The 27336-nt window shown below is 33.3% G+C and overlaps 1 protein-coding gene across 4 annotated transcripts in view; it reads left to right on the top strand.

Moving 5' to 3' along the window:
- The window catches only part of LOC145258297 (WD repeat-containing protein 7-like), a 224915-nt gene that overhangs the window by 29335 nt on the left and 168244 nt on the right, over positions 1–27336 (top strand). For all 4 annotated transcript variants that reach the window (XM_080116338.1, XM_080116339.1, XM_080116336.1 and 1 more), the window contains exons 2-4: positions 13842–14013; positions 21673–21779; positions 24940–25018. In XM_080116338.1, the coding sequence (XP_079972464.1) occupies positions 13852–14013; positions 21673–21779; positions 24940–25018 (348 nt within the window). In that variant the 5' untranslated portion in view covers positions 13842–13851. The remainder of the gene's footprint in view (positions 1–13841; positions 14014–21672; positions 21780–24939; positions 25019–27336) is intronic.

Raw genomic sequence — 27336 nt, 5'->3', positions numbered from 1 at the left:
CTATCAGAGAGAAATGATTTAATAATGAGAAGACATTTCCAGCTATACCGTAGCTGGAGATCTTGTGAAGTAGACCTTTATGCCATACCCTATCAAAGGCCTTTGAAATGTCAAGAGCAACTTCTCTAGAAAGGAAGCCTCCCTCGATAGATTTGCTAATCCTATGAGATATAACTGTAAGCACATCTGCTGTAGGTCTAGCAGAATGGAAACTATATTTATGTTACTAAGAAGTTTATTTTTGCTGAAGTGGTTGACTACTTCTCTATTTTACACAAATTCCAGCAACTTACTCATGACGCACAGGAGACTTATTGGTCTGTACTGAGAGGGAGATCACCTGAATTCTTAAATACAGGCCATACTGATGAGATTGTCCAAGATGTTGGAAAGCAATTCTCCTTAAGACAACGCTTAAACGGCTTTGTAAGTATGGGATCTAGTTCTGGTTGAATCTTTTTCAGCACTATAAATGGAATAATTGGAACAGGACCAATTGCTTTACTGGAATCAAGATTTTTGATTAGCTTGGCAACATCATGCAGATATTTGTAAGTTGTACAGTGTGTTTTCTGATACAGGAGGACATACGTGGGGTTGGCACCCTTGTTCGCACAGGGTAGAATAAGCTGCAAAGTTCTTGGCAAAGAGGTTGGCTTTATCTGTGACAAGATTACTAATGATACTAAACTTTGAGTCTAGAATACTTATTCCAATTATGATCAAAATCTATTAAATGGTTTTGATTCTAGAAAATGTCTAAAATTGAAAGGGCTTCAGAAAAAAATGATATTTAGAGAATCTTACCTACTAGTATCTAATGATCATGGATCAGATTCGATGCAAATTTGAAATCTTTGAATTTTCAGATGAAAGATTGTGCTTATATTCTAGACCCTAAAAGTCTTTTAAAATACGGCAAAGAAACTGAAATTTGGAGAAAAATGAAAATTGGTGTCTAATAACTATTGTCAAATTTTTACAAAATTGAAAATTGGTGTCTAATAATTATTGTCAAATTTTTACAAAATTGAAAATTGGTGTCTAATAACTATTGTCAAATTTTTACAAAATTGAAAATATCTGAATTGTCACAAAGTGCTTCCACTCCTTTTTTTTTTTTTCCCTTTGTATAAAACTAAATTGATTTATGACCGTTTACGCTCGGCAGCCATGTTCTAAAATTCATCTTAGGAGTGAATCTTGTAATTGCAAATATGTAAACGTATACACATGCCTAACTTTATATAGAGATGTCAATGTCTGTGTGTGTGGATCGATGTGTTCCCTGCAGAAAGGGTTAGAGAATCTACATAAAAACTAAAGATGTAAAATTTTCTGGCCAAGAAAATGGAAGTGGTCCTGAATCTTGTTAAATTGTTTGCTGAATCTCTATATGCCTTTCTTAAGGAACTATCGGTGTTGAATAACTTTAAACTTCTAAGATGCATATCTGGTTTTAATGAACTTGAAATCATATTTATAAGCCACGTATTCCGACACTTTTTCAAATTTTCAGTTTCTTCTATGTTAGGAGCGAAACATCATGGTGTGAGGTAAAAAAAAGAAAAAAGAAAGTGATATGATGTTATGAACATAATGTAAACGAATGTAGTGGTGTTCCACATTCAATCCGGAGCAATGTCGGAATTTTTTGCTTGTGCTGAATAAAGCCGAAATAAGATTATCCTTTATATCTTATTAGCAGCCATACTGAATTTGGTGTTATTATTATTATTATTTTTTATTACAAAAGTCACTCCAGACAAGGTATGAAGCCACCTAATGAAAGGAGCTAAAAAGCAAAACCCTTGAAAAATCATCATTGTAAATACAGGAAAGACCTATTGCACTTAATCTTGAAAAAAAAAACCAAGGTTATAAGCAGGAAGAGTTCCACAAACCTGTAGTTCTAGGAAAGAAACTGCTAGAATTGGAAGGTGAATTACAGTAAAGTACCTGAACAGCGAATTGGTGAACTCTACTAGACTAAGGAATCAAACGAACTGGGACAAAGGAAACAAGGAATTAATCAGACAATTCTGATCATGTCCTATTAGAAAAAATAAAAAGACTTAGACTAGCAACATCACATCTGCAAAAGAGAGAATATAGAGAAGGACAGAGTGGGGCAAACCGAATTACAGATATGCGATAGATTCACCAGCCGAAGCATGACAACATGTTGTAGTGAGTATAGCCTTAGGCATGGGAAATTGTTTGGAGCGACAGAGGACTGGCGTTACAAAAAGCAGAAAGAGCAAAAGATATAAATGTATGATGTAATATATGAATTCAAGTAAAATTGCATTCAATTGTGCGTAATTGATAATCCCAAAATAGAAATTGAATAATTAAATGACAAAAAAGTTAAAGGAAGATAAGAATGTGTCATGTATGTCCGCCAAAAAAAATTATAGTTTTCATTTTTCAAACATTTTAAAATTTTATTTCTAAATTTTTGAGATGAGGATGGGTAATTCATATTATTTTAGATTTTTTGAACTACTGTTCTCATCTGGAATTTTATTTTCACAACGTTTTAGTCGATGTAATCATGTGTCTGCAAGACCTGTGGCGTAGTGGATAAAATACTTGGTAGAAATTCAGTTGAAAGTTATACTCTTCTTGAAGTTGAAGGTTCAATTCTCAGTGTAGGCGATGCTAAAATACATAATTACAAATTACTTAGGACTTCTACTCAGTCACCGGTGACGAAATGAGAGTATGCTATCCCTTTGGATTAAATAAAGGGATCTGTTTGAAATTCCATGCCGACTCCCCAAGTTTGACAGAAAGATTCCAGAGTTCAGCAAAATACACCTGAAGAAGGTCGAAAGTTACATCGACCGAAACGTTATGCGAATAACCCCCAATATTAGAAAAATCATCCGAATCAAAATAATAGAAACTTAAAAAAAAAAAAAATTATTCCCATTTTTACTTAAAGTAAAACAATTTCTTTTTGTTTTTGTTTGATAATACGGATTCAATATATCACCTGCTGTTTTTCTTTTCAATAATAAACATGGATTCTTTTTTAGTTCAATTCAATGTGACCCATTTTTATTTTTTTACATCTGAATAAATTGATTATCGATTTGAGTAAAATTGAATCGTTTTGAAAAACAGAAAAAAAGACCCATCTCTTGTTTTATTTCCCGAGGACACTGATACCGCATCAGCTTATTATTAGGCTTATTTGAATTTTTTTTTTTTTTTTTTTTTTTTTTTTTTTGTGGTTAGGAATGGGGCATTGTACTTGATTTTAGGCTTGATATTTTAATCTGCTATCTTGTTCATTTCTACCGAGAAATCTTTTTAAGATTCTAATCATCTATTTAAGTTTTGACGTAGTTTTGATAGCCTCATGCCTAATTTTTTTTTTTTTGTCTTTGGTCATTAAAAGAGAAATCATTCTAGATGGAATCAATTTTTATTGTTGTCCCAACTCATCGTTCCCCCTTTTTGGGAGCTGGATTTTCCCCACATTAAAAACCGACCCTATGTCTAACTATGCCTATGTGGGTGGGGGGTGGGGGTAAGTGAATAAACACTTAATTTACCATGTTAAAATGTAATATTATTCTCATATTAAATAGCCTTGAACTTTGCTAATTGAATCTACGACATCAAATCCTTTGGCTTCATCCATTGTTTTTTCAGGTCTTTATTTTCCCCAGGTCCATTTTTATGACGTCTTCACATTTCTTCTATGGCTTTCCCCTTAGAACCGAATCTGCTATTTCAACTGTTTTACAACTCTCATCCATCCTTTCAATGCGGCCATACCATCAGTCTCCTCTTCTGTACACATCTCTAGATTAAGCCTGTATTTAAGACTTGCATTTACACATCCATCGTATCCTATCTCGTATCATTTCTATACATCATCATACTGTGCACGCACGCCTTGTAGACTCTTCAGTTGGTTGACAGTGGTAACGCTCTGCTGGTTAATAATGACAGAAGATCCTTGAACTTATTCCATCAACTCCTAATTCTTGCAGTCATACTAAAACCTGCTCCATCCGGTGCTCCAATGCTTTCATCAAGGTAACAAAACTGACAACCTCAATAGCTTCGCTAGCTATCCTAGATTAATTAAAAAGTAAAATACTTAACCATATATGTTAGCCAACGATTGTCTTGAAACAGGTTTTGAATTCCTAACAGTTCTGTTTATTGTATTGTATTGGGAATTTTGCTATTAGAATCGTGCTCTGCATATGGAAGAGAAAATGATACTCATATCATTGTCACACTGAATGGAAATTAATTGCCTTTCAAATCTATAGCATCTTTTTTTTTTCTTTTTTTTTTACATGATGTTTGACCTTTTGTTCTCGGGTTAACCGGTACATTTTATAAGTTTGACTTTTTGAAAACTGGAGTTGTTTTTATTTACCTTTAGTACAAGCTCAATCTCATGTTAATGGGTTCAATTTAAAAGTCACTGACCTACAAATAATATTGTTTTAGCTATGGATTACCTAAATCTATAATATAAAGCTGAACGTCTGTGTGTGTGTCTGGTCACGAATAGGCTCCTATATGGTTGACTATTATAGAAAACTAATCACATAATGATAGAAGATGTATCGAGACACACGAATGGGTATGTTTGATCTGGCATAATGATGATTCATTAAAATTGTGGAGTCTGCGTTCGCGCCTGGTCCACAAAGTATGGAAATAAAAAATTTAAAAATTAAAAAAAAAACGTTTGCAAGTGTTTTTGATATAGATGTATATAATAATACTTTGATATTTATGTTTTAACTTAAATAGGGATGGTATAATAAAATTGTGGGGTCTGCGTTTGCGCCTGGCCTCCATAGAATGGAAATAGGCACAAACTTTAATAAAGACTTTTCATATCTATCTGCGTAAGTATACTTTGATAATTATGTTTCAGTTTGAAGAAATATGGTATAATAAAATTATGGGGTGTTCGTTCACGTAGAATGGAAATATGTCACAAAGTTCGTTCACGTAGAATGGAAATATGTCACAAAGTTTAACAAGTTTTTTTAATATAGATCCACAGAATATTGTGATAAGTGTTTCAGTGTGAACAGGTATGGTATAATAAATTATGGGGTTTATCTATTTTATTTTTAGTTTCATCATATTTTGTTTTGGTTTTGATACCCCCAAATTCGAAGCTATCTCTTTACAACCCTTTCTTTTCATAACCTATCATACTTTCATACATCAGAGTTCATTTTCTGTAGGCTGTTTTTGAACCCAGTCAACGATGGGTACTTTTGCTAGTATATATATAAAAAAGAAAAAAAAAACAATTGAAAAATTGTGACCCGTTGGGTCATCCATTAAGTTAAAGTTGTTTGGATCAGAAAAAAGCAAATTTACAAAATCAGTTAAATATTAAAAAAGAAAAATCTTGAAGAATGTCCTAAGACAGTTAAATTACCCCCCCGGCTCCCATTAGAACAGTTTTGCACCACTTTTATCTCACGTTATGTAGATTAAAATCCAAATATAATGTTACTAAACTAAACCCCTATACATGGCTTGATCATGTTAACACACCTGTTCTTGTTAGATCACTGAAGTTAAACAACGTTGCGCCTAGTCACTAGAAGATGGGTGACCATATTAGGAATACCAGGCACTGTATATAAGATGACATTGACACCTCCCTGCAAGAACTGCAAAAAAAATGTTATCTCCCCTGACTGGGGTGTACATGCAACTGAGGACTGCTTATGAATTTGATATTCCCTAGATACTTCCTCCATCAAAGAAGCTGGCTCAACACACCAAAGGTCAATACTGCTTAAAAAAAAGACTCTTTATTCCAATTTTGATCAAAATTCATTACATGATTTTGATTCTAAAACATCTATAATTTACAGTTTAAGCTTAAGAGTTCTTAAGAAGAAATCGAAATTCAGGGAATCTTTTTAATTGGTTCCTTAATGATTATGGATAAAATTTAATGCAAATCTAGACTATTTGAGCTTTCAATTGAGGAAAGGGAGAGGTAGAAAGATAGAAGGTTTAAGAAATATGAAGATATTAGAAAGATAGAAGGTTTGATAAAAATGTTACATTTTGGCTCCGAGCAACATTTGGTAGCTCTGCTAGTGATATTATACATGATGAAGTAACAAAAGGATGACGTCATTCATTGAAACAACATAGATGACCTATGACACTTTGGGTCATGGTGTGGCAGATCATAGGTCGCCTATGTGGACTAATATATATATCTTTTATTTCTCTTACTCTATCTGTTCTTTGCACCTTTTCTCAGAAACTAATCTGGCTGAAATTTTGTATGGACCTTTGTTATAATAAGATGCAGCGAACTAAGTATTATGGTATCCGTTCAATGCACAGTTAGCGATTAGTATTTAATGCAAAAATGAGCACAAATTTAACTATATTCAACCATCAATTTGGCATAAAGCACTCATTCTAAGTCAACAGTTATAAAGTCTAGTATATATATATATATATATATATATATATATATATATATATATAATAATTATTATCCACATATGTCAGGGCTCTACATTGCAAGTGAAACAGTCGCATTTGCGAGTGATTTTTCAAACTGGCGACTAGAAATAATGAAACGCTTATCTTTTGGCGATTGTATTTCTTTCACTGACAATCTTCTAAAGCTTACTGCTGAGTGAAAAAATATCTTTTCAACATTTTTTTTAAAAATAAAACTAACAAAGTTAAATTATTTAAACAATAAAAGCTTAATAGAACAATATATATATTTTTTTAACGAAGACTGTTTAAAAAATATCTGAAGAAATTAAAATGTTTATACCTTCAAGTATCAACATAAAATTTGTTGTATATTTAGAATTATACTTATTTAAAAAACACACACACAGAAAAATCTTTATGATGTACATACGCGTCACAGAACGAAGATGTCATATTCTAAAAATCATATAGGTTTGGCTAGTAACTTTTCTATTTGGCTAGTAAACGAAAATATTTAGTTGTCAAAGGTCAACGGAAGATAAATTTGTCCATAGAGCCCTGTATGTGTATGTTGCATCCTTGTGGAAATAATTGTTCAGCCGCCCCAAAAATGTTGTGATATTTATTTGATGGATTACTACCAGTATTTTTCATTTATTTTTGAGTTTTGAACAAGTCTTGGTGCTCCAAAGATGAGAGCCTCATGCCACCATCATTATTCTCGACACTACTTACATTTCAAACTTAATGAAAGCTTTAAAATAAGTTAAAACACCAAAAACGTATCCAGGTTAAATTATTTAAACAACAAAAGCTTAATAGAACAATATATATATTTTTTTAACGAAGGCTGTTTAATAATTTAGACTGAGCTTCAATCTATGGTCCCCCCTCGCCAAACTTTCACAAGAAACACTCGTCTAGTTGTAAACACTATCAATAATTCCCCCCCCCCTCTTTATCTGTGCCTAAACCTAAACGTAGATTCCATGAACAAAGCTTCTTTCTTAGAACTGCACGCCTGTGGAATTGTCTTCCGTTTTCCTGCTTTCCGGCTGACTACAATATGGTTCTCTTCAAGTCTAACGTAAATAAGTTCTTGATGAGCCGCTCCATATAAGTTATCAAATTTACCAAATTTTCATTACTAATGATTACTATATTGTCCAATTTCTACTGTACACTCTTTAGCCCTTATCCTTGAGTGGCCTCTTGGCCTTGATAATGTGGTGATGCCTATGTAAAAAAAAAAAAAAGGTAGGTACAAAAGTAACTTATCTTGCCTTTGGTAAAATCTTTTGACCACTTTTTGGTTTGTTGTCGGTAGTAAAACATGCCTACAAACTCTATTTATGTCTTTAAGTGGACAATATAGTAAATTAAGAAATGCTCAGCTGAGTTAGACCTTGTGCACTCCAAACTCTACAACAAATGCAGGGCTCTACATTGCGAGTGATTTTTCAAAGTGGCGACTAGAAATAATTAAACGTTTATCTTTTGGTGATTGTATTTCTTTCACTGACAATCTTCCAAAACTCACCTTTGCGTGAAAAATATCTTTCAACTTTCAATGAACAAAGTTAAATTATTTAAACAATAAAAGTTTAATAGAACAATATTTTCTTTTTTTTTTTTTTTTTAACGGAGGCTGTTTAAAAAACATCTGAAGAAATTAAAATGTTTATACCTTAAAGTATCAACATAAAATTTGTTGTATATTTAGAATTAAACTTATTAAAACATATACAAAAATCTTTATGATGTACATACTCGTCAAAGAGCGAAAATGTCATATTCTAAAAATCATGTGGGTTTGGCTGGTAACCTTTATATTTGGCTAGTAAACGAAAATATTTAGTTGTCAAAGGTCAACTAAAGATAAATTTGACCGTAGAGCCCTGGAATGTCCTGCTGTATCTTTCTTCTCTAACAGCTAGAAAATTGTCTCTGTGATACTAGTGAACAAGAATTCTAGTGAAAAACTGACTCGATCAATTATCACCCCATTAGCCTCCTCCTCCTCCTCCTCCTCGCTAAAATCTTTGGGTCATTAAGCAATGAAACACTAGTTCACCAACTTGTAAAAGCCAATCTTCTTTCTGACCGATAGTATGGATTTTGATCAGTCCATTTTACTTCAGGTATTTTAACGGTCATCTCTGACAGCATATATCATTCACTGGATAAGGCAGGAGGAGTTAGGATAGTAATCCTTCATAAGAGTCCCTAATGAAAATGAAATCCTAAAGTATTACTGAGGAAGGCTAAATATAATTAGATTCTTTTTAAACAAGAAGAAAATCCAGATTGTCCTTGATGGATGTACATCCAAACAGCAATTAATATGGCGGTGCCTCGGGAGTCAATCCTTGGATCTTTATTATTCCTGATATTCATAAATGATCTCCCTGATAAAATTGTGTCTGTAATGGGTATTATTTTCTTATACAAAACATTATAAAAGGTATGAGGGGAGCAAAACCGATGTACACATATCTAAGACAATGGCAGAATCCTTAGAAAATGCCCTTAAGTTCATAGCAAAATGAAACCGTAAGTGGATAGTAACATTTAGTGCTGCTAGGACTAAGCTTCTTTCCTTAACAATTACAAAAAATCTTCTCAATGTCATAACAAAAAACACCCTATCTGAAAGCTCATCATTCAAACTTCTTGGCTTAACATTCACTGGTAACATGAATTGGGAACAAATACATTGAAGATATTGCAAAGACTGCTGCAAAGAAGGTGGGTTCCCTCTACTGAGTTAGAAAATTACTCACACACGAGAGTATCCTGTATCTCTACAAATCCATTATTCGTTCATGCATGGTGTATTGTTGCCACATCTGCGCTAGTGAATCCACCACTTGTCTTTCTCTCTTAGACAGGTTCCAAAAGAAGACTCCAATCTAATGAGTCCCACACTATTGGCCAAGCTCCAACCCCTATCCCATTGACATAATAATGTTGCATCCCTGTGCTTTTTTTACAAGTATTTTAGTGGAATGTATTTTGTTTGATAAACTCCTTGCAGTTGTACCTCCTCAACGTAAATACCCTCGATAACCCATTTAGCAACAAAATCCTACCTCTTCACTGTAAAGGTCCCTAGATGCTGGAAAACCTTCTACTTTGATAATTTCTTCCCTAGGACTGCTAGACTTTGGAATTCCCCCCTGCTTCTCTTACTGTACTGACATGCAGAAGTTTAAACGTATGTAAACAGACATTTCACTCATCTCCTTACATAATCCCCAGTAAAGATGGCCCCAAATAGTAGCCGCTTATGTTCAAATGATAATGTCTTGTTTGAGGCAAAATAGATTAAAAAAAAAGTTGTCTTTAAAGTGTTCTGTAATTCGCATGGGTAGGAACTCTTGATGATGAGTGGTTTACACAATGAGGGTTACGCATGCCATTAAAATTCATCATGGAATTTCTAAAAATCCTATTGGATGAGAAATAAATTAAAGCGAGACTGTTTATAGCATTCTTATGCACGAGTTTTCCCACTCGAAAGGTAACACCTGGGTTTTTGTCTTTGTTTTTTGTATTTTGTTTTAGTGAATAAATATTTTGTTTTGTGAATAAATCGCTCATAAAAAAAGTGTGAATTAAGGTTAAATGGAACGCTGTTGAAATTAATATTGCAACAAAACAAAAACACATAAAAACGATATCAAATTCTGCCTTTCGTAAAACAACAAGGTGTGCCGCGTGACATAATATAGGTTTCCAAGTCTCGAACTGCATCAATGTCGGCACCGGACTTAACAGATTAATATCTCTCTCTGGCCAACGTTTAATTTTGTTTAATTGAACTATTTCATTTATGCATCAACTATATAGTCTTGGAAGCTTTTTAACCTTGAAAACTATATGAAACTTTTTTTTTTTAAATTTAATTTTTAGTCCTTCATTGGAAAATGATTTTTCCAATAAGTAATTTAATCTCCTGCAATTGCTGAATCAACTTGCTTTCTCGAACTCACAATAGTCTAAAGTTTTCAGGGATCATCAGTTGTTTACCATAAAGCACTATTTCGGGGATTTATATTGTTTTTAAGACATTTTGTATTCCTACACATCAACAAATAAGAAACAAATAGAGAAAAGATGTAAACATTCATATATTTTTTGTATAAATTTTTTGCACATATATGTGATGAGAATAATGAGAATAGTATTCCGACAAAATAGAGAAATAAAAATAAAAAGGAACAAACCGAGTTATGTGTTCATCAACGTTTCATCTTTGTTTTTATTTGAGAAAGTCTCGAAATAAAGACAAAACATTGATGGACACATAACTCGGTCTGTTCCTTTTTATTTTTTATTTCTGTATACATATGTATATAATGTGTATTTAGGTGGAATTCTTTCATTTAAGCAAAGGTTATTAAAAAAAATAATTCTTCTTAAGCATATCATTTTTATTTTTTCAATTTTTCTAACGATGACTTTTGTGATAAAATCAAAAAAATTAATGTATGTTCATGTGTATCACAAACGTTTTCGATTCTATGTCAAATCATCATCTAGTGACAAAACAAATGAACAAAAACTTTGAGAAAAGAAAAGAATTTCAAAAGGCAACTAAGAATGCGTACATGAAATTAGATGCCAAAATAATGGACTCGCATACTTCAAGGAAAGAAGTTAAAGTAGTGTAGCAAGGTAAAAACAATATGGACATCAAATTCTTTTCAATAATCTTATATATATATATATATATATATATATATATATATATATATACTTGCAGGCTGCCCAGCATTGCCCGGTCGTAAAATATGCATAAATATTATATTTTAATTCATACAGAAATTGCGACATGTGCATGCAAATATTGTTTTTTTTTGTTTTTTTTTTAACGGTTCACATCTTATAAGTAAAATAAAAATACTCGAGCTGAGGTCGAAACCAAATCTTAAAAACAAGTCAAGTATGATAACCATTAGGCCAGCTTAACACGATCTTTAAAAAGTGTTTTCAAACCTACTTATTCTTAACATAAATAATTTGTCATCTGAACAATTCATGCATGCACATTCATGAAACAGTTTTTCAATTTTGACTCCTTAACAGCCCCCCTTTTTTTCCGGATGAAAACTGATTAAAGTTTTCCACATGTCTGAATACCCTATATACTAAATTTCAAGTCTGTAAATCAAAAATTAGTTAAGTATATAGGTTGAGAAGTGTCCTCACACACACACACGTTCTCACTTTTATAGAAATATAGACATACCTCTAAAGCTGAATCTTTTTCTTGCTCTGACATTGATATTAAAAGCCTACTTTTTCCTATTTAAAAATTAAAACAAACTTAATATACTCAGTTATTGATATGTGAGCGACTACATGAAGGTTAACTAATTTGCGTATTCCTTTGAAAAACAAGCATTAATTATTTATTCATTTTTTATATTTTTTATTGGTTTCTCATTAGATGATTGGTTTCATTTCACCATTACGCTGAATTCTATTTATGCATAGTTTCTACATTCTGCATAACTATATAGAATTTAAGATGAAACACACAAATATTTTTCGTATATATCTATCTTGTCGGTGAATGTGCAAAAAATCTCTATCAAACTCCTCTCTGAATATTTGATCTGCAGAGTTGAAATTTGATATAAAAGGTATTTGGACCTGTAGTACACTGTCGATTTGGTTTTTAGTCAGCAAAATTGCTACTGTCAAAATTTTTAGTCAGCAAAATTGCTACTGTCAAAATTGCTACTGTCAAAATTGGAAAGGAAACAGTGGACCGTTGTAGGGTAAGTCGAATAAAACATTACTCTTGCTTTTACTTTTGCGCATGGGCGAAAGTAAACATTCATAGCTCAAAGCGGCTTATTTTTTAACTTTTCATATCCATCTGTTGGTAGCTCAAATGCTAATGATGCTGTAACGATAAATAATGACTAAGGCTGGAATGCTAAATGTTCTGGTTTCAATTTTGGCGAATGGTACTCAAGTCGTATATTTTTATAACTTTTGAAAGCATTACTATATATTGGATAATAATCACTAGAGAATTGGCTCTATAATAAGAAATCTGCATGAATTAAAATATAATATGCATATTTTATGATTGGCCAACACTGGGTGGTCCGCTAGTATATATATATTTGTGTGAGTTCATTCCTTATAGACTCCAAAATGATTGCACAGATTTTCTTTAAAATTTACAGAACATTAGTGTATAAGTCTGGGAGTGATCTTAGTTAAGTTTTGTCTCAGAATATCTCCGATAATTACCGATAATCAAAACTGTTATTTTAATTTATCTATCATCAGTAAAGCCATTTTTTCCATGTTGTCGCGTAGAACAATGGGCCATGAAAATTCTACTGTGGGTAAGTTGATAGTGTTTATTTTTTGTATGACGTTGTCTGTGGGTTCAAACTCCGCACACAAATTTATTAATTTTTTTTTTTTTTCATTAACTGCAAAGAATTTTATAAGACTTGAAAAATTTTTTTTTTTTTTTTTTTTTTTTCATGACGTGGTCTGTAGGTTCAAACCCCACACATAAATTTTTTAATGTTTCTTTTTTTTTGTTAACTGGAAAGAATTTTATAAGATTGGAAAATTTATGTGTGTGTGTATATTTTTAAAATATCTATTATTTTTGTAATAACCCAAAAAACATTTAAATCAAGTTACAGAAGTGAAGATTAAAGCAGGTGTGTTTACATGCATTTTCAAATATTTTATTGAATACTGGCACAAAGCAAAAACGGTCTTTTGTTTCTGATGAGGATTAATAATTTGGATTAATTCGTTTCTTCAGACTATTTTTCTCATATTGAGTGTTATTCTCACAAAGCTTCACTCAATGTAGCATGTGCCATAATGTATAAAATACTTGGTAAAATCAGTTGTAACACCTACCTCTTCTGGAGGTTGAAGGTTCAATCCTCAGTATGGGCAACAATCAAAATACAATTGTGAATTACTTAAAACTGCTACTCTCTTGGTTTAAATAAAGGGTTCCATTTGAATTTCCGGAGTTCGACAAAAAGATTCCAGAGTTTGACAAAATACACCTGAAGGTCAGAAGTTACATTCATTGAAATGTGAACATAACACTCAAGATGAGAACAGTAGTCTGAATATTTTCAAATAATACCAATCGGCCTTTTTCTTGATTTGCTGAAAGTATGGATGGTTTTCATCAGAAAATAATGGAAAAAAGCATACTGCACAATGGGCAATATATATTCAAGGCAAACGGACGGCAAATGGACAAACAAAAATTGTTTATAATAAACACTTTCTAAGAGAAATTGGAACATCTTGTATTTCTGTCTTTATAAAACTTTTAAGCCATTTTTTTTTCTTTGTAGATGAATCAAGATGGGAACTTCCGGAAATCTAGTTGTACCGATTGTGTTGTGGGGGCACAATGCCCCCACTCACTGCATTTCAACCATGATGATGGCCCCAGAATTGAACAGTATAATTACCGGCTGTAATGATGGTCAGATTGTTATCTGGGAAATTACTCCATCGTGGAATGTAAGTTTTTCATTTTTTTTTTTTTTTTTTCCGTGCTTCTCTGTTGCTATCAACATAACATCAGTGTGGGGTACATTTCATCACCAACCTCCAGATCCTTGTTTTACTCTAATTGAAATGAATAGTTCTCTCCTTGAGGAAATCCCTGGTTTTGATAAACTCCTACAACTAATTTTCATTCCAGATTAAAAGTGGAAGAATTCTATCCAATCCGTTGCTAAAGAATACAAAATCAACTTTGCAATTTAGTGGGTAATATCTTCTCTTTCATACAGCTCCTTTCTCACATTGCTAGATCATTTGTTGACATCTATACAGACATCACAGCTGTCCCTGGCTGCACTTTGAAGAGCATTGGTGATCAAGATCTTCTTTCCCTTGTGCTATGAAACGTGTGGAGGAAAAGTAGCTTCTCTTCTTTCACCATCTTATGCTTGGATCCTTCTCTTGCTCCTGTTTGTTTTGATAAGCACCTAGAACTGACTTCTATTTTAGATCTAACATAGAAGACTTACATCCAATTTGTTGCTGAGAAAATGATTGTACTGTTTAACCACTTTTGACAAAAAGTACCTGACTGGTTATTTTGTGTATTTTCCAAAGTAAACAGTGTTATTTAATTTGAAGACTGTTGAATTTATGTTCCTTTATTTAATTTACTAGCCTGGGTGCCTGGCATTGTTTGGGTGTTTGGAGGTGTGTGTTGATAAAAAAAAAAAGTGATAGTAGGCAGGTAGGTTCGAATCCATACTGTGAAGGAGGAAAAGGATGTGAAAAAAAAAAACGTGATGTCTTTGGCGTTGCGTCCATCGCCAAACCGGAAGTGGCGAAGGTTTAATTTAAGGCTATTCAATTAAAAAGAGGAGTAACTTTTGAAAATATTGGTGAAAAAAGCGACCCTTCCCTGTAGAAAAGTGCCCAGTTGAGGGTGAAGGAATTAATAATTTTAGTCAATTTTTCGGTATTTGTCGTCCGATGGGGCAAGCTTCAAAATGATACTGATCTTGTGAAAATTTGTTGCCTCTGTTGAAAGTTTTAGGCAGGTGTACAAACATACATACATTTAAACCGACAGGTGAGCTTATGATAAACATGCATTCAATTTCATGTCCATTTATTTAATGTATTTTAGTTCGTTATATTTGAAAAATATTTTATATTCAATGTTAATTATTTCTGTAAAAATCAGTTTATGGATATTCTTTTGTTTTGACCTACATTTTTGGTGGTGATTTTCAAATTTATCAAGACCATTTACTTCCGAGGACTTTTAAAACTGGAACATACTTTGATTGGTAAATATACGAAATCTCATGAAATCCTTTGTCACATCTGTAGAGGAGTAACACAAAGCACTCATTCTTGCTTGATAGAATTAAAAATCAACTTTTTATTCTAGTGAGGAATGATCTTTTCTATTTTCTACAGCTTCTTTCTATTACAGAAGAGAAGTTGTTAGTCATTTTCTACTCTGTAGTTATTTTCATGATTTATTGGCATTAGATTTGAAGATGACCATCTTGTAGCCCTCACTGAAGCAATTTCATAGCAGTGTGTTCCACAGATGGAGATGGAACTGTCTTGGATTACATGAGATGAGTTTTGTAAGCTTCTTCCCATTGTGACCTGTCATTCAGTCTTTAAGGTGGCAGAGGAATAATAGTGCCGTAGTTTGATGAATTTATGGTGTGCGCATTGATGACAATTCTAACTACCTGCTATTGAAGCTGTGGATGGCCAGGCTCGAGTCAAGTCCACATCGCAACCGCTTGCAGAGGTATGGATATGTTGAATGAATCTCTGTATGGATGTACGAGGTGCCTTCAATAAGTTTCCAGACTTTTGTTGTATGGACACTTTTATTGATAGTACACACATGAAACTCTAGTTCCCTTCGAAGTAATCTCTTCCGACTGCAATACACTTGTTGTACCGTTCCAATAAATTCTGAAAGGCCCCATGGAAATCCTCTTATGTGAGCGTGCCAATGACCCTTGACACAGCCTCTTTCATCTCCTCAAATGTCTCATAATGACAGCCTCTAAGGTTTTCCTTCAACTTAGAGAATAACCAAAAGTCACAGGGAGCAAGGCCTGGACTATAGGGAGGGTGAGGAACTGTCTTGATACCCATTGTGGTCAAATAGTCTGTGACAAAGATGGAGTTGTGGACTGGTGCATTGTCCTGGTGGAAATACCACGGACACGATTTTAAGATGCTGGCCTCTTCCAATAGAATCTTTTCCTGAACTCCCGTTAAACCTCAACATAGTATTCCTTGTTGACTGTATGTCCAGTGAGAACCCAGTGCATGTATGCTGTCAAAAAAAGGGGATCATTATAAGTTTCTGGATGGATTTGCTCTGACTGGCTTTCTTGGGTCTGTGAGAGCCACCATGCTTTCACTGAGAATTCTGTCTCTTGGTCTCTGGGTGATAGCAGTAGATCCAGCTTTCATCGCATGTCACCAGAGCATCAAGAACTGTGGGATCTGAATTGATCAGTTCGGCCATCTCCCTGCTGTCATGACAACATTTTTCTAGTCTTCTCTGAGGACCCTTTGGACAAACTTTGTGCAAATCTTCCACATCTTCAGTTCCTCACAAATAATTGTGTATACAGTTCTCACACTGACATCAAACTGTGCAATTATTTTCTCTATAGATACACGATGGTCCTTATCCATGAAATTCTTTATTTAGCCAATCAACTCTGGTGTTCTGACTTCCTTACTCCTCCCACATCTCTTATCATCTCTCACACACTCCCTGCCTTCCTCGAATCTCCTATGACACTCAAAACTGATGCTCGATTCATGCAAGATGGTCTAAAAGCAGTCTGGAACATTCCATACGTTTCTGTGGCATTTTTTCCAAGTTTAAAACAAAATTTTATTGTATATCGTTCTTTTAAAGTGTCCTCACGTCCAGATTGCATTTTTGAAATTCACCAGCTGTCACAATCCGGCTCTAGTAAGGTGTATTCCAATTCCTGCTGCAGCTGTTCATTTGAACCTGAAATCATAAAAATTGATCAGTCATCTCATAAGATGAATAGCAATAACATAATGAATTTTCAAGAGTCTACGACAATTTTAAATGCTTGTAAAAAAAAGTCTGGAAACTTATTGAAGGCACATGTACATCACATTTGAAAATTGCTGAGGTAAAGGCAGGCTGAGGAAGACTTGTAGTGTTTATTCTCTCCAAGAGACTCGACACAATATACAGTTTGAGGAGTTTGAATCACTTTTCTATATGAGCCAGATATGTCCAAAAATGCAGTACTGCTACCACATCTGGAGAGGTGCAATTTAGAACACTCTTTCTTGCCCTGACAGAATTCAAACTTGACTTTGCAATCTAGTGGAGATGGTCTTTTCTATTCTCGACATCCCCTTTCTCACAGAAGAGATGTTGCTAGTCTTTTTTCATGCTATCGTATAGAGTAGGTAACTGAACATTCTTGCTGTTGTGATACTATCGATGTCTTCCCCTCCCCTACTGTTAAGAAATAAAAAAATAAAGAGGAAAAACTAAAAAAAAAAAGAGGAAATAAGTTTATCAGCAGAAAAAAGGTTCGTAGAAAGACAATGGAGAGGAAGTTGTTCATAAAGGCACACAAAAGAAAGCTTAAATAGGGGTGTTAATCAAGGTGTGGCAGTATCGGGGATAAAACATTAGACAATAGGTTGATATATTTAGAGTTAGTTTACGAACAATATAAGGAGTGGCAGTAAATTTTGTGACAGTTTATAACAATTAGGGACAGTTTACAGACAGTTTCCAGTTTGGGGTAGTTGAAGGCAGCCTTTAATTTGGTGCAGATGGAGAAGGAATTAATTGATTGATGAACATGGCCCCGATAAAAGACTAAGATGGTGACATTAGCGCTTAAGAATTGCTTCCTGCGATGGTGTCAAACGCGCACCCAGAGTCGAGCCGATATATACAAAATGTGTTCGGGTTTGTGTTTTTTGTATTTTCTCCTGTGTTTTATTTGTTTTTATACTTGTGAACCTTTACTCTCCTCTTCGGCAGTCGCCAATGTAAGAGAAGATGATTTGGTCAGAAGAGAAGATGAAAGAGAAAACCACAGAAACAGCACTGGGTCAGCGATTGTGGTCGAGCGGGGTGAAAGCATGTGATTGCACATGCCGTCTATTGTGTCCACAGATGCAGTGACAAGAATAATCGACAGATCCTGGTGCCGATCCTTTTCGATTTCACCAAATTCCTTTCAGCTGAATTGCAGCTCTAATACAGTTGGGTGTTAGATCAATCTGTTTTGAGGGCTCTGCCATGAACCAAAGTTTATAACTCTAACACTGCTTAGTATATATTATTTCACTTTTTGCAATCCTTTGAAATTTGGGGCCTGTGGCATTGAGTCTCTACGGTTCTAGGTGAGAAAATAGCAGTTTCAATCTTACCCAAAGCAAGCCAGAAAATTACTTGGCAAAAACGTGGTGAGGCAACAACAACTATGGAAGGCAGTAATTACTGGGGATATAGCATTCCTATCCCGTCATGGTTAACCACCTGAATAAGGCCAGAGGATGAATTGGCCGAAACATGGTGAAACAGCAACTACCATGAAGATGAGGATAATGGTCAAAAAAAAAAAAATGAATACGTAAAATCTGACACGACTTGTTGCCCCAGCCCGGCTGTGTTGAAGATGAATTTGACTTTAAAACTTTGCTTGTTAATTGTTTTTATTTTTTTTTGTTACATCATAGTTTCTGATGTGGTGAAGGTACTGGGAGGACATCTTGCTTGCCAGTCACCAAAAAAGTTTGTGTGGCAATATACATCGCGTTTCGGCATAGGTAGGCCCAGCTGTGGCATAATTTGATTCTTGGCCCTGAGATGACAGGTGGTAGTAATGCCGCGGAGTAAAATATGCATATATATAATGAGAATAGTGGAAATAGTATTCCGACAAAATAGAGAAATAAAAAGGAACAAACCGAGTTATGTGTTCATGAACGTTTTGTCTTTATTCCGAGACTTTCTCTGGATGAATGAGATCAAGAAAACAAAAACACCAGTACAAATATTTGAAAGTTTTTCAAAGTGTGATGCTGTTCTATTTCAGAAACGCAAAAAGATGTTGGAAATTCAAAAAAGGAGGAGTTGTGTTGTTAAAGAGAGGGAGACTTTTAATAACGTCATATAGTCGTTAATATGTTTTTCAAAGATATGAACGCTGTTAGTATTCTTTCTGGAAAAAATGTCTGTTAAAATTCAAATATAGGTGTGTAACAGAAGTGAAATGAGTGTGTTTTTGTTATGTAATTTATTGCTTGAGATTATATGTATTAATTATTATAAAAGGTGTTTCTATGGCGCAAGAGGGTTAACCTGTGACTACAATTAAATTATGTTCTTTTAATAAAAGTTTACTTATTATAGCGCTACATTACAGAAACCTCCACGTTGTTTAATTGTGCTTGAATTTGCAATAAGCGCTGATTCAAGAAGTCTCTGGTGCGGTTTATTTGAAATAAATTTAACTAGTTTTGCTTCTTTAAAGTCAAAGGTGTGATTATGCTGCAATGAATGAGAGGATAATACACTTACAGAATTGCTATTTCTTATAAATAAAGACGAAACGTTGATGAACACATAACTCGGTGTGTTCCTTTTTTATCTCTCTCTCTCTCATATATATATATATATACGCACAAGAGGAAAATGTACTGATAATAGAAAAATATATAGGGATACATATAGACTTATTGATTAATTTGAAACAAGGGAATACAATACAGTGTGTAGGGGTTATGAGAGCTTTTTATATTGAGTCTCCATTTAAAAAATCCCTTTTTTGATCTCCTTATATACACATATGTATATCTTATTGTTTGTGAATGAAATCTCAAGGTGCCAAATTGTTGAACGATATGTGATTTGCATATGTGTGATGGTAAGACCCGGATAATGTCAATGGCAGAAGGAGGAATGCATTGTGTCAAAAGAGACTCAATGTATAATAACCATTTGCGAGAACAGAGAGAAGTGGAAAACATCTACTGATTGCAGCCACATTATTTTTTAGACTGTGACAACAATGACGACAATGATAAAACTGTGCCAAATTATTTTATTTTTTTGAAAATTATTTCAGCATGCTATTTATTTAGAATTTTTTTTTTTGGCTTCCTCAAAATGGGAAAAGTGAAGCTTACCAGCGACATAAAATTTTTTTACAGATACTTGCCGGCTTGGCTCAGGAAGGTACGAAACTAATAGAAAATAGATGATGTGGCAAGCCTTTTACCATTATATTTGGAGGGAGATGTACTCCAACTCTATTTGAAGATGCATGAGGATCATCAGATGAATAGTGACCTTGTTGAAGTCGACAGTGAAAGGAGGCTTTTTTTTAGACGATGACAACAGCAACAGTATAACAAGATCATGCCAAATTATTTTTATTTTTTTATTTCATTGGATTAAACTACTTTGTTTAACATTGAGCATTTGTACAAGATGCAAACGAAAGAATGCACATGCTTAACTGTTGGTTGTAAAAGCATAAAAAAATTATGTTGCATAAGCATTGAAAGCGGTTGTACCCAATTATTTGAAAAGATTTTGTGTATATGTTTGTAGCAAAATTCAGTGCATGTTAAGAGGCAGGTTATAGATCGATTTTTAAAATGTCATTTTAAACAAATACAATATTACATACTTAATTGTCATGCCGAAAATAGAAATATATCCAAAAATTACAATAACTCGAGTCAAAATTTATTTCTAGTTAAAAGTAATTTTTATGGAAAATTGGGTAAAATCATATTGTTCTTAGATGTTATAAAGTAGGCAGTAGGAGTCTACACGCAGGGGACATAATTCTGAAAGAATTATTTTAGATTACTTGTCATTGCAGCAATATTTGTTGTTTATAGTGATAGATTCTTATTTTACTAAAAACACAATAGAGATTGTTTTACTCAATGAATTTTCATAATTTTTGGATATATTACTATTTTTGATATGATAATTAAGTATGTAATATTGTTTTTGCTTAAAACGATATTTCAGAAATCGAATTGTCGACCATAGCTTAACAAGCACCTAAAATTTTGTTTTGATTTAACTTCAAAATTTTTTTTATTTGATCTAAACACCAAATTTATTTTCAATCCTTCACTGCTCATGTTCTCAACAAAATCCCAACTCTGTGTGTACTGGTCCTGTCGGTGGGGCATTAGAATACGCCGACTGCCCCCCCCCCCCCTGCAGAGGGTAAAAGTCCCTCAATGGGGGTCCTGGATATGACCTTAAACTATATCCAGTGGTGAGGCCCCAGCTTGTGGGCTTTGGGGAGTGTGGAGCCACCCTTTAATTACCATTGCTCCCAGGTCCACTCTGACCCGGAGTGGTAGTACCTGTTAGGGTCCCAACTATGGGTTAAATAGAAACCGACGTGAAAATAACAAATATATTCTATTAAAAAAATGTTTCTTCAAAATCTTTGGATTCGGCATTAAATAACCCGAAAAGGGTTGATATGCCGTAAAACAAAAACAACCAACGAACTGTTTTTACTACCACTTCATGAATTTTTACATATTTTATTTCTTCTTTGTTTCAAAGATTTGTTGTTGATTTATGCCAAATTATTAATTTATTATTGATTTGTTTTGTAGATCTACCCTCGGCATATGCTTTTTGGACACACTGCGTCAATATGCTGCCTGTCTCTGGGCAGTGAACAACAGGGCTATCCTTATATTGTCAGCAGTTCAGAAAATGGGTAAGTTCATTTGAAATAGTTCAAATCAATAACAACCATCTTTTAACAATATTGAAGTTTCCATAGTGTTGAACATTGAGATGGTGTTGAAAGGGTCGGAAATAGAAAATAATTTGTAAAGAGTTCCGGATTGACAAACAGGGAAACAGATGATATAAAAATAGAGATATCAATTAACATGTTAAAACTAGAAAATTAATGTAGTAACAAAATGGAATACATGTGTTAAAATTAATGTAATAGAAGATACTACACACACAAGTTGTAGTGTCTCTGTGTTGTCTGTCAGATGACATGATCAGGGAAGGAAAAAGAAGAAAAGAAAAACAGGTTTGTAGAGTGATTCTTTATATACATGTGGCATTGATTTGTATATAAGGGAAATAGGGGTTATAAGAAGGACGGATTGGAGGGGACACAAGAGTTGAGTTTTTGACAGCCGAGAGAGAGCATAGACGTTCTCTAGTTGGCGTTTTGAATTACGGTTTAAGTTAAGAGGAATTGGTACAATTTGTACCATTAGTGAGGAGTTCTGATAATTTTGTTTTCATTTACAGTTAACAAAAGCAAGTAGTAATTTATCTCTCATTCTCTGCCTGAATAATGTACTGAACAAAATGAACAATATGTGTTCGGGATACAAACTTCTTGATCTTATATATAAACTGCTATATGTCTGTCTGTCCGTCTGTCTCCATATTTTCAAACTCTATCTCCTCTGAAACTAAAAATCGCATAGTGGCACTAGGGGCCTCAAATGATTGGATTTTTTATGGGCTGTTCATTTATGGGTCTTTAGCCAGTTTAAATTATTTTAAGGGATCAAAAATGAGTCAAAATCGAAAAAATCGTTAAACATTTTGTACATTCATCTTAGTTAATTTTTACATTTTTAATCAGTTTATATGCATGTAACGTTGGTACAGTGGTAACAACATCAGCTTTTAATGCTAGAATTTTGATTTCGATTCTAGCTGATGGTACCCAAATACTTTTTTTTTTACTTTTGTAATCAGGACTCAATAATAATATGTATGAAATTTGGACAAATTAATATATCATATTTAAGTGTATTTTATGCTCCCCTCCCCCACTAGTTATTTGTAATTCACAATCGCTGAAAAATCTTTGCTAGTGTAAATGCAAAGCTAACACAGTCCATTAATTCCTGAATTTCTAATAAATTCATATCCCCTTGCTGATCTTTAATTGTACGCATGTAATTTGGATCCTTCTGATATTGATAATCCAAGGTTGCTTCATGCTGAATATGATGTAATTTTGTCCAATAGTTTTGTTGTTTATAAGCAGGGCAGAGGTCCCTGTTTATAGAACAATACATAAAAATATAGATAAAATTAATCATCCTGGAAAGAACTCTCTTGCATTTTTTTTTCTTTTCTTTCTTTGAAGATTGTAATGCTGGGTATGGGTCAGCCAGACCAGCTGCCAACACTCCCCTGCTTTTTATTGAAATCAACTGAGAGCTCTTTTTAGTATCCTCATTGTTCCCTCAAGTGCAATTGTCTGGATTTCTTTTGCACTTGGTTCACCAGGAATATTAGTTAGGTAGGACTTCAGGTTCTTCTTCATAAGCCCTATGACACATATAATAACTGGTATGATTGATATCTCCCTAAGATTCCAGTTTCTTTTCATATCATACATGAGACCTTGATATTTGGTCTGTTTCTCTCTTTCAGCTCTGTTCAGACCTCCATCATTTTTATGTCTCCTTGTGATGATTGAAATTAAGATAAAATGATACTAATCTTTATGTCTAGAATTCTTCTTCAAATTTTGATCTAAATCCATGACATGATTTTGGTTTTAGAAAATCTCTCAAATGTAAAGCTTAAGGAATCTTAAGAAGAAATTTAAATTCTATGAATCTTGCTTAACTGGTGTCTAATGACTATGGATCAAATTTAATGAAAATCTTAAGTATTTGGATTTTCAAATGGAATGTTCTGCTCATATTATGTCCCTAAAAACCTTTTAAAATATTCCAATGAAACTTAAATTTGGAGAGTATTTATTAATTAATATTTCATACTTATTATTAAAATTTCAAAAAAATCAGAGATATTTTAATTTTAACAAAGGGCTCTATACTCTCCTTATAAAACTAAATTAAACTAAATTAAAATAAATGTAGATTTTGCCTTGCAACTGCTTTCCAACATTATGATTGGTTAATTAGTTTAATAAATAATGTACATACTTTCTCTAAATAGAAATATGTTCTTAAAATTTGAAAAAAAAATCTTAAACATTAATTTTTGTTGTTTTGCAGCATATCCACCTTTAGTTAATGTCAAATTCAATAATTTTGGAAAAAACTTTTATGCTTTAAGTTCTTTATATTTTCAAATATTTATTCATGGTGTTTGGTTTGCTTGTTTTGTTTTGTGGTGTATCAACCCTTTTCAAATTAATACCAAATCCAGTCAATTTGGTGAAAGCTTTTATGCTTTAAGTTCTTTATATCTTCAAATGTTTATTCATCAGAAACATAATATGGATTAGAGTTTTTGGGTTAGTTGAAGTAGTAGGACCAGTTGACAGAGGATGGCCTAGGAAAAGATGCGAAGAACTAATGGATTTGAGAGAAAGACGGATAAAGACCTGAAATGAAATGAAACTACAGCACTATCCCTAATGCAGGTTTAACTGGCTTCATCCAAAGGAGGAAGTTTCATGGAGTATGAAATTCACAGGCAGTCCCCAGTCGCATGTATATCCCCGTTAGGTTTTTTGCAACTCTTGCAGGGAAGTATCAACGTCCTCCTACATACAACATTTGGTATTCCAAAATTGGTCACCCAGCAGGTACTGACCAGGCTCAACGTTGCTTAACTTCAGTAATCTAGAGAGAACTGGTGTGTCAACATGATTATGCCTAGTAATAAAGACCAGATGATTTAGTTTGGAAGTCAATTTCGAAAAGCTCTTCATGTAAGATAGATGTTAACCAAATTTTATGATGAAGGGGTAGTGGTGATAGTGATGATGATCATAACTGTTTCCATAGTCATTTGGTGTATCCATTAGGCCAATATTACCTCTTTAAGGATGTTATGATTAATTTTTATTTCTATTTCAGTTTCAAAATTGTTCTATTGAAACTGTTTTTAATATTATACTTTTTTTTTTTTAGGGAAATGTGTCTTTGGGACATAAGTGATGGACGCTGTCTCGAAAGTAGCCGGTTGCCTATTATTCACACACGAATCCAGGTAATAACTATCGTCATATTCACAAACCTTCTCAAGCACCAATTTACCTTTTCTAATTGCAGAATAGATCATTCAAAATTCTCTGCCTAACATTCACAGGTAACATGAATTGGAACAAATACTTAGAAGACATTGTCAAGGATGCTGCAATGAAAGTGGGCTCCCTTTACTGTGTTAGAAAACTTTAACGCTTATCCAGAATACTCCTTCCCTTATAAAAATAACAAAATCTATAAAACCCTAAAATCAAAAAAACAATTTCTGATGTATGTACCTGTGATGGAAAGAGAAATCATAAATTCATTTAGTAATTTCATTTTTATAAAAAAATCATTTTAAGGTGAATTTGAGTTTTTCCAACGCCTCTCTCTCCTCGTGTTAAGAATGGCTTTCTAAAATCTTGTAAATTTAAATTATTTGAAGTTATTTTCCTTGTTCCTTCAGCCTGTTTTCAAGATAGTGTCATGATAACACTGTTTAGCCACAAAAGTTGATTTTCTTATTTAAAAAATAAAACTAATTGATCAATTTAGGAAATTAAGAGAAGGTATTAAAATCAGGAGGCGGAGTAAGATCAGCAAAGGTATTTTTTCATACAAAATCAATATTTGATTTTCATTTGTCAGCACTTTCAGAAGTAATTTGATTTCATTCCTTCCAGGGTTGGAATTATTTTTAAGTGTCTGTCATCTTGAAAAGGGGTGTAACTCTGTATTTGTTTCTGTTGTGATTGGAACAAAATAATCTTTTAAAAAAATAAAACCGGCATAGTGTTTTTTTTAAAAGGAATGAAAAACAATAGCAATTACAAGTTGATACATTGCCGGGCAACGCTGGGTAGGGACAACTAGCTATTAATGTTTCTCATTTTGTTTCTCTCTCAATAAGGTATGGAGAGTTAGATTTCTTTTGTTTTCTCCAACTCTTTTAGAAAACAATGCTATTTGTCATAGTTTTGTGGACTAGTAAGAGTTCGGATGAAAGACACAACTCTGTATTTAGTGGAAATGAAATTTATTGAAATGAAAAACAAATGCAAAAAATAAGAACAGTTACAAGTCAATCTGACTGCCAATTGTACATAATATATAATTATAGTTTCTCCTTTTGTTTTTTTCATCTATTCCAATATAAACAGTGGACTTTCTATGACTTAAAACATACGCACTCGACTGGCATCTCATACTGTATTGGACATCTAAACCTTATACTTCACCATCCTCTGAAGGAAGACATGCTAAGCATTACCATCTCCATAGCACATAAAAGAAACAAAAAAAACTGGATTTTCCTGATGAAAATTCTGTTATTAAAACATTGAATTTAATTTTAATAAATATATTTATTTCTTGAAAGAAGTTCTGGACTCGTATTTATTTATATACTTTATACTGTTACATTTTTTAATTTTGTATTTCATATCAACAGTGCTTACTATAAACAGTGAATTTAATATATATTAAATCATAGAAAGTTCACTGTTTATTGCGATTTTTTTCCAAGGGACTCTGCCTTTTGGATCATTTTGGATCATTTAGAATTTACCCATTGGATTGGAAATTTTAAATTCGACCGTTTTGGATTTTACCCTTCACCGGACTATCCATTCATGTGAAATCTTTTTATCATTTTTCTTTTACCTCCTATTCCCCTTACCTCACCCTTTTTTTTTTTTTAACCAAGTAAGATCTGTGACTTACTTGTAGTTTCATTAAATACTTTTATATGCAAAATCCGATCCTGCATTTTGCTAATTCCTGCCCTCTGATGAGAAGGAGAGTATTTCTTCGAAACTCCGCGGATTAAGGACTATCCACTTATCTTGTGCTTCCTTTTTTAAAATTAAATATGTTTTTAACTCTTTTTCAAGATGTCTTTTAACATGTTTTATTAATCATTTGTTCATATTATAAGCTCTATTTCCTTTTCGGTTTTATTGAGCTTTTATATCTGGTTGAGATTACTTTACTTGTAAATATTAACTCTTTAATATTTATAATATATTTTAAGTTTACCATTTTGATTACCTTGGTAAACTTATTGTAATTTTTATTTTTTATATATCCTCAATGCTCATGGCGATGGTGATAATGGATACAGATAAATTCAAATATGACTAAATAAAAACAAATCCAACATATATGTAGAATAAGGAGTCCTGGTGAGCTGTCCAAAGGAAAAGGACCCGCAGGAGGACAGCAGAAATGGTTCAAGGATAATTTGAAAGTTTCCCCACACAGTTCAGTTTTTATTCTAACTCCTGGGAAAAATTAACCAAAGACAAATGTTCCTGGCATACTGCAACTAACAAAAAGACT

This window comes from Euprymna scolopes, chromosome 33 (genome assembly GCF_053919585.1).
Source record: "Euprymna scolopes isolate OS-2025 chromosome 33, ASM5391958v1, whole genome shotgun sequence".
Lineage (NCBI taxonomy): Eukaryota > Metazoa > Mollusca > Cephalopoda > Sepiida > Sepiolidae > Euprymna > Euprymna scolopes.
This window is presented reverse-complemented; position numbering and strand designations above follow the sequence as displayed.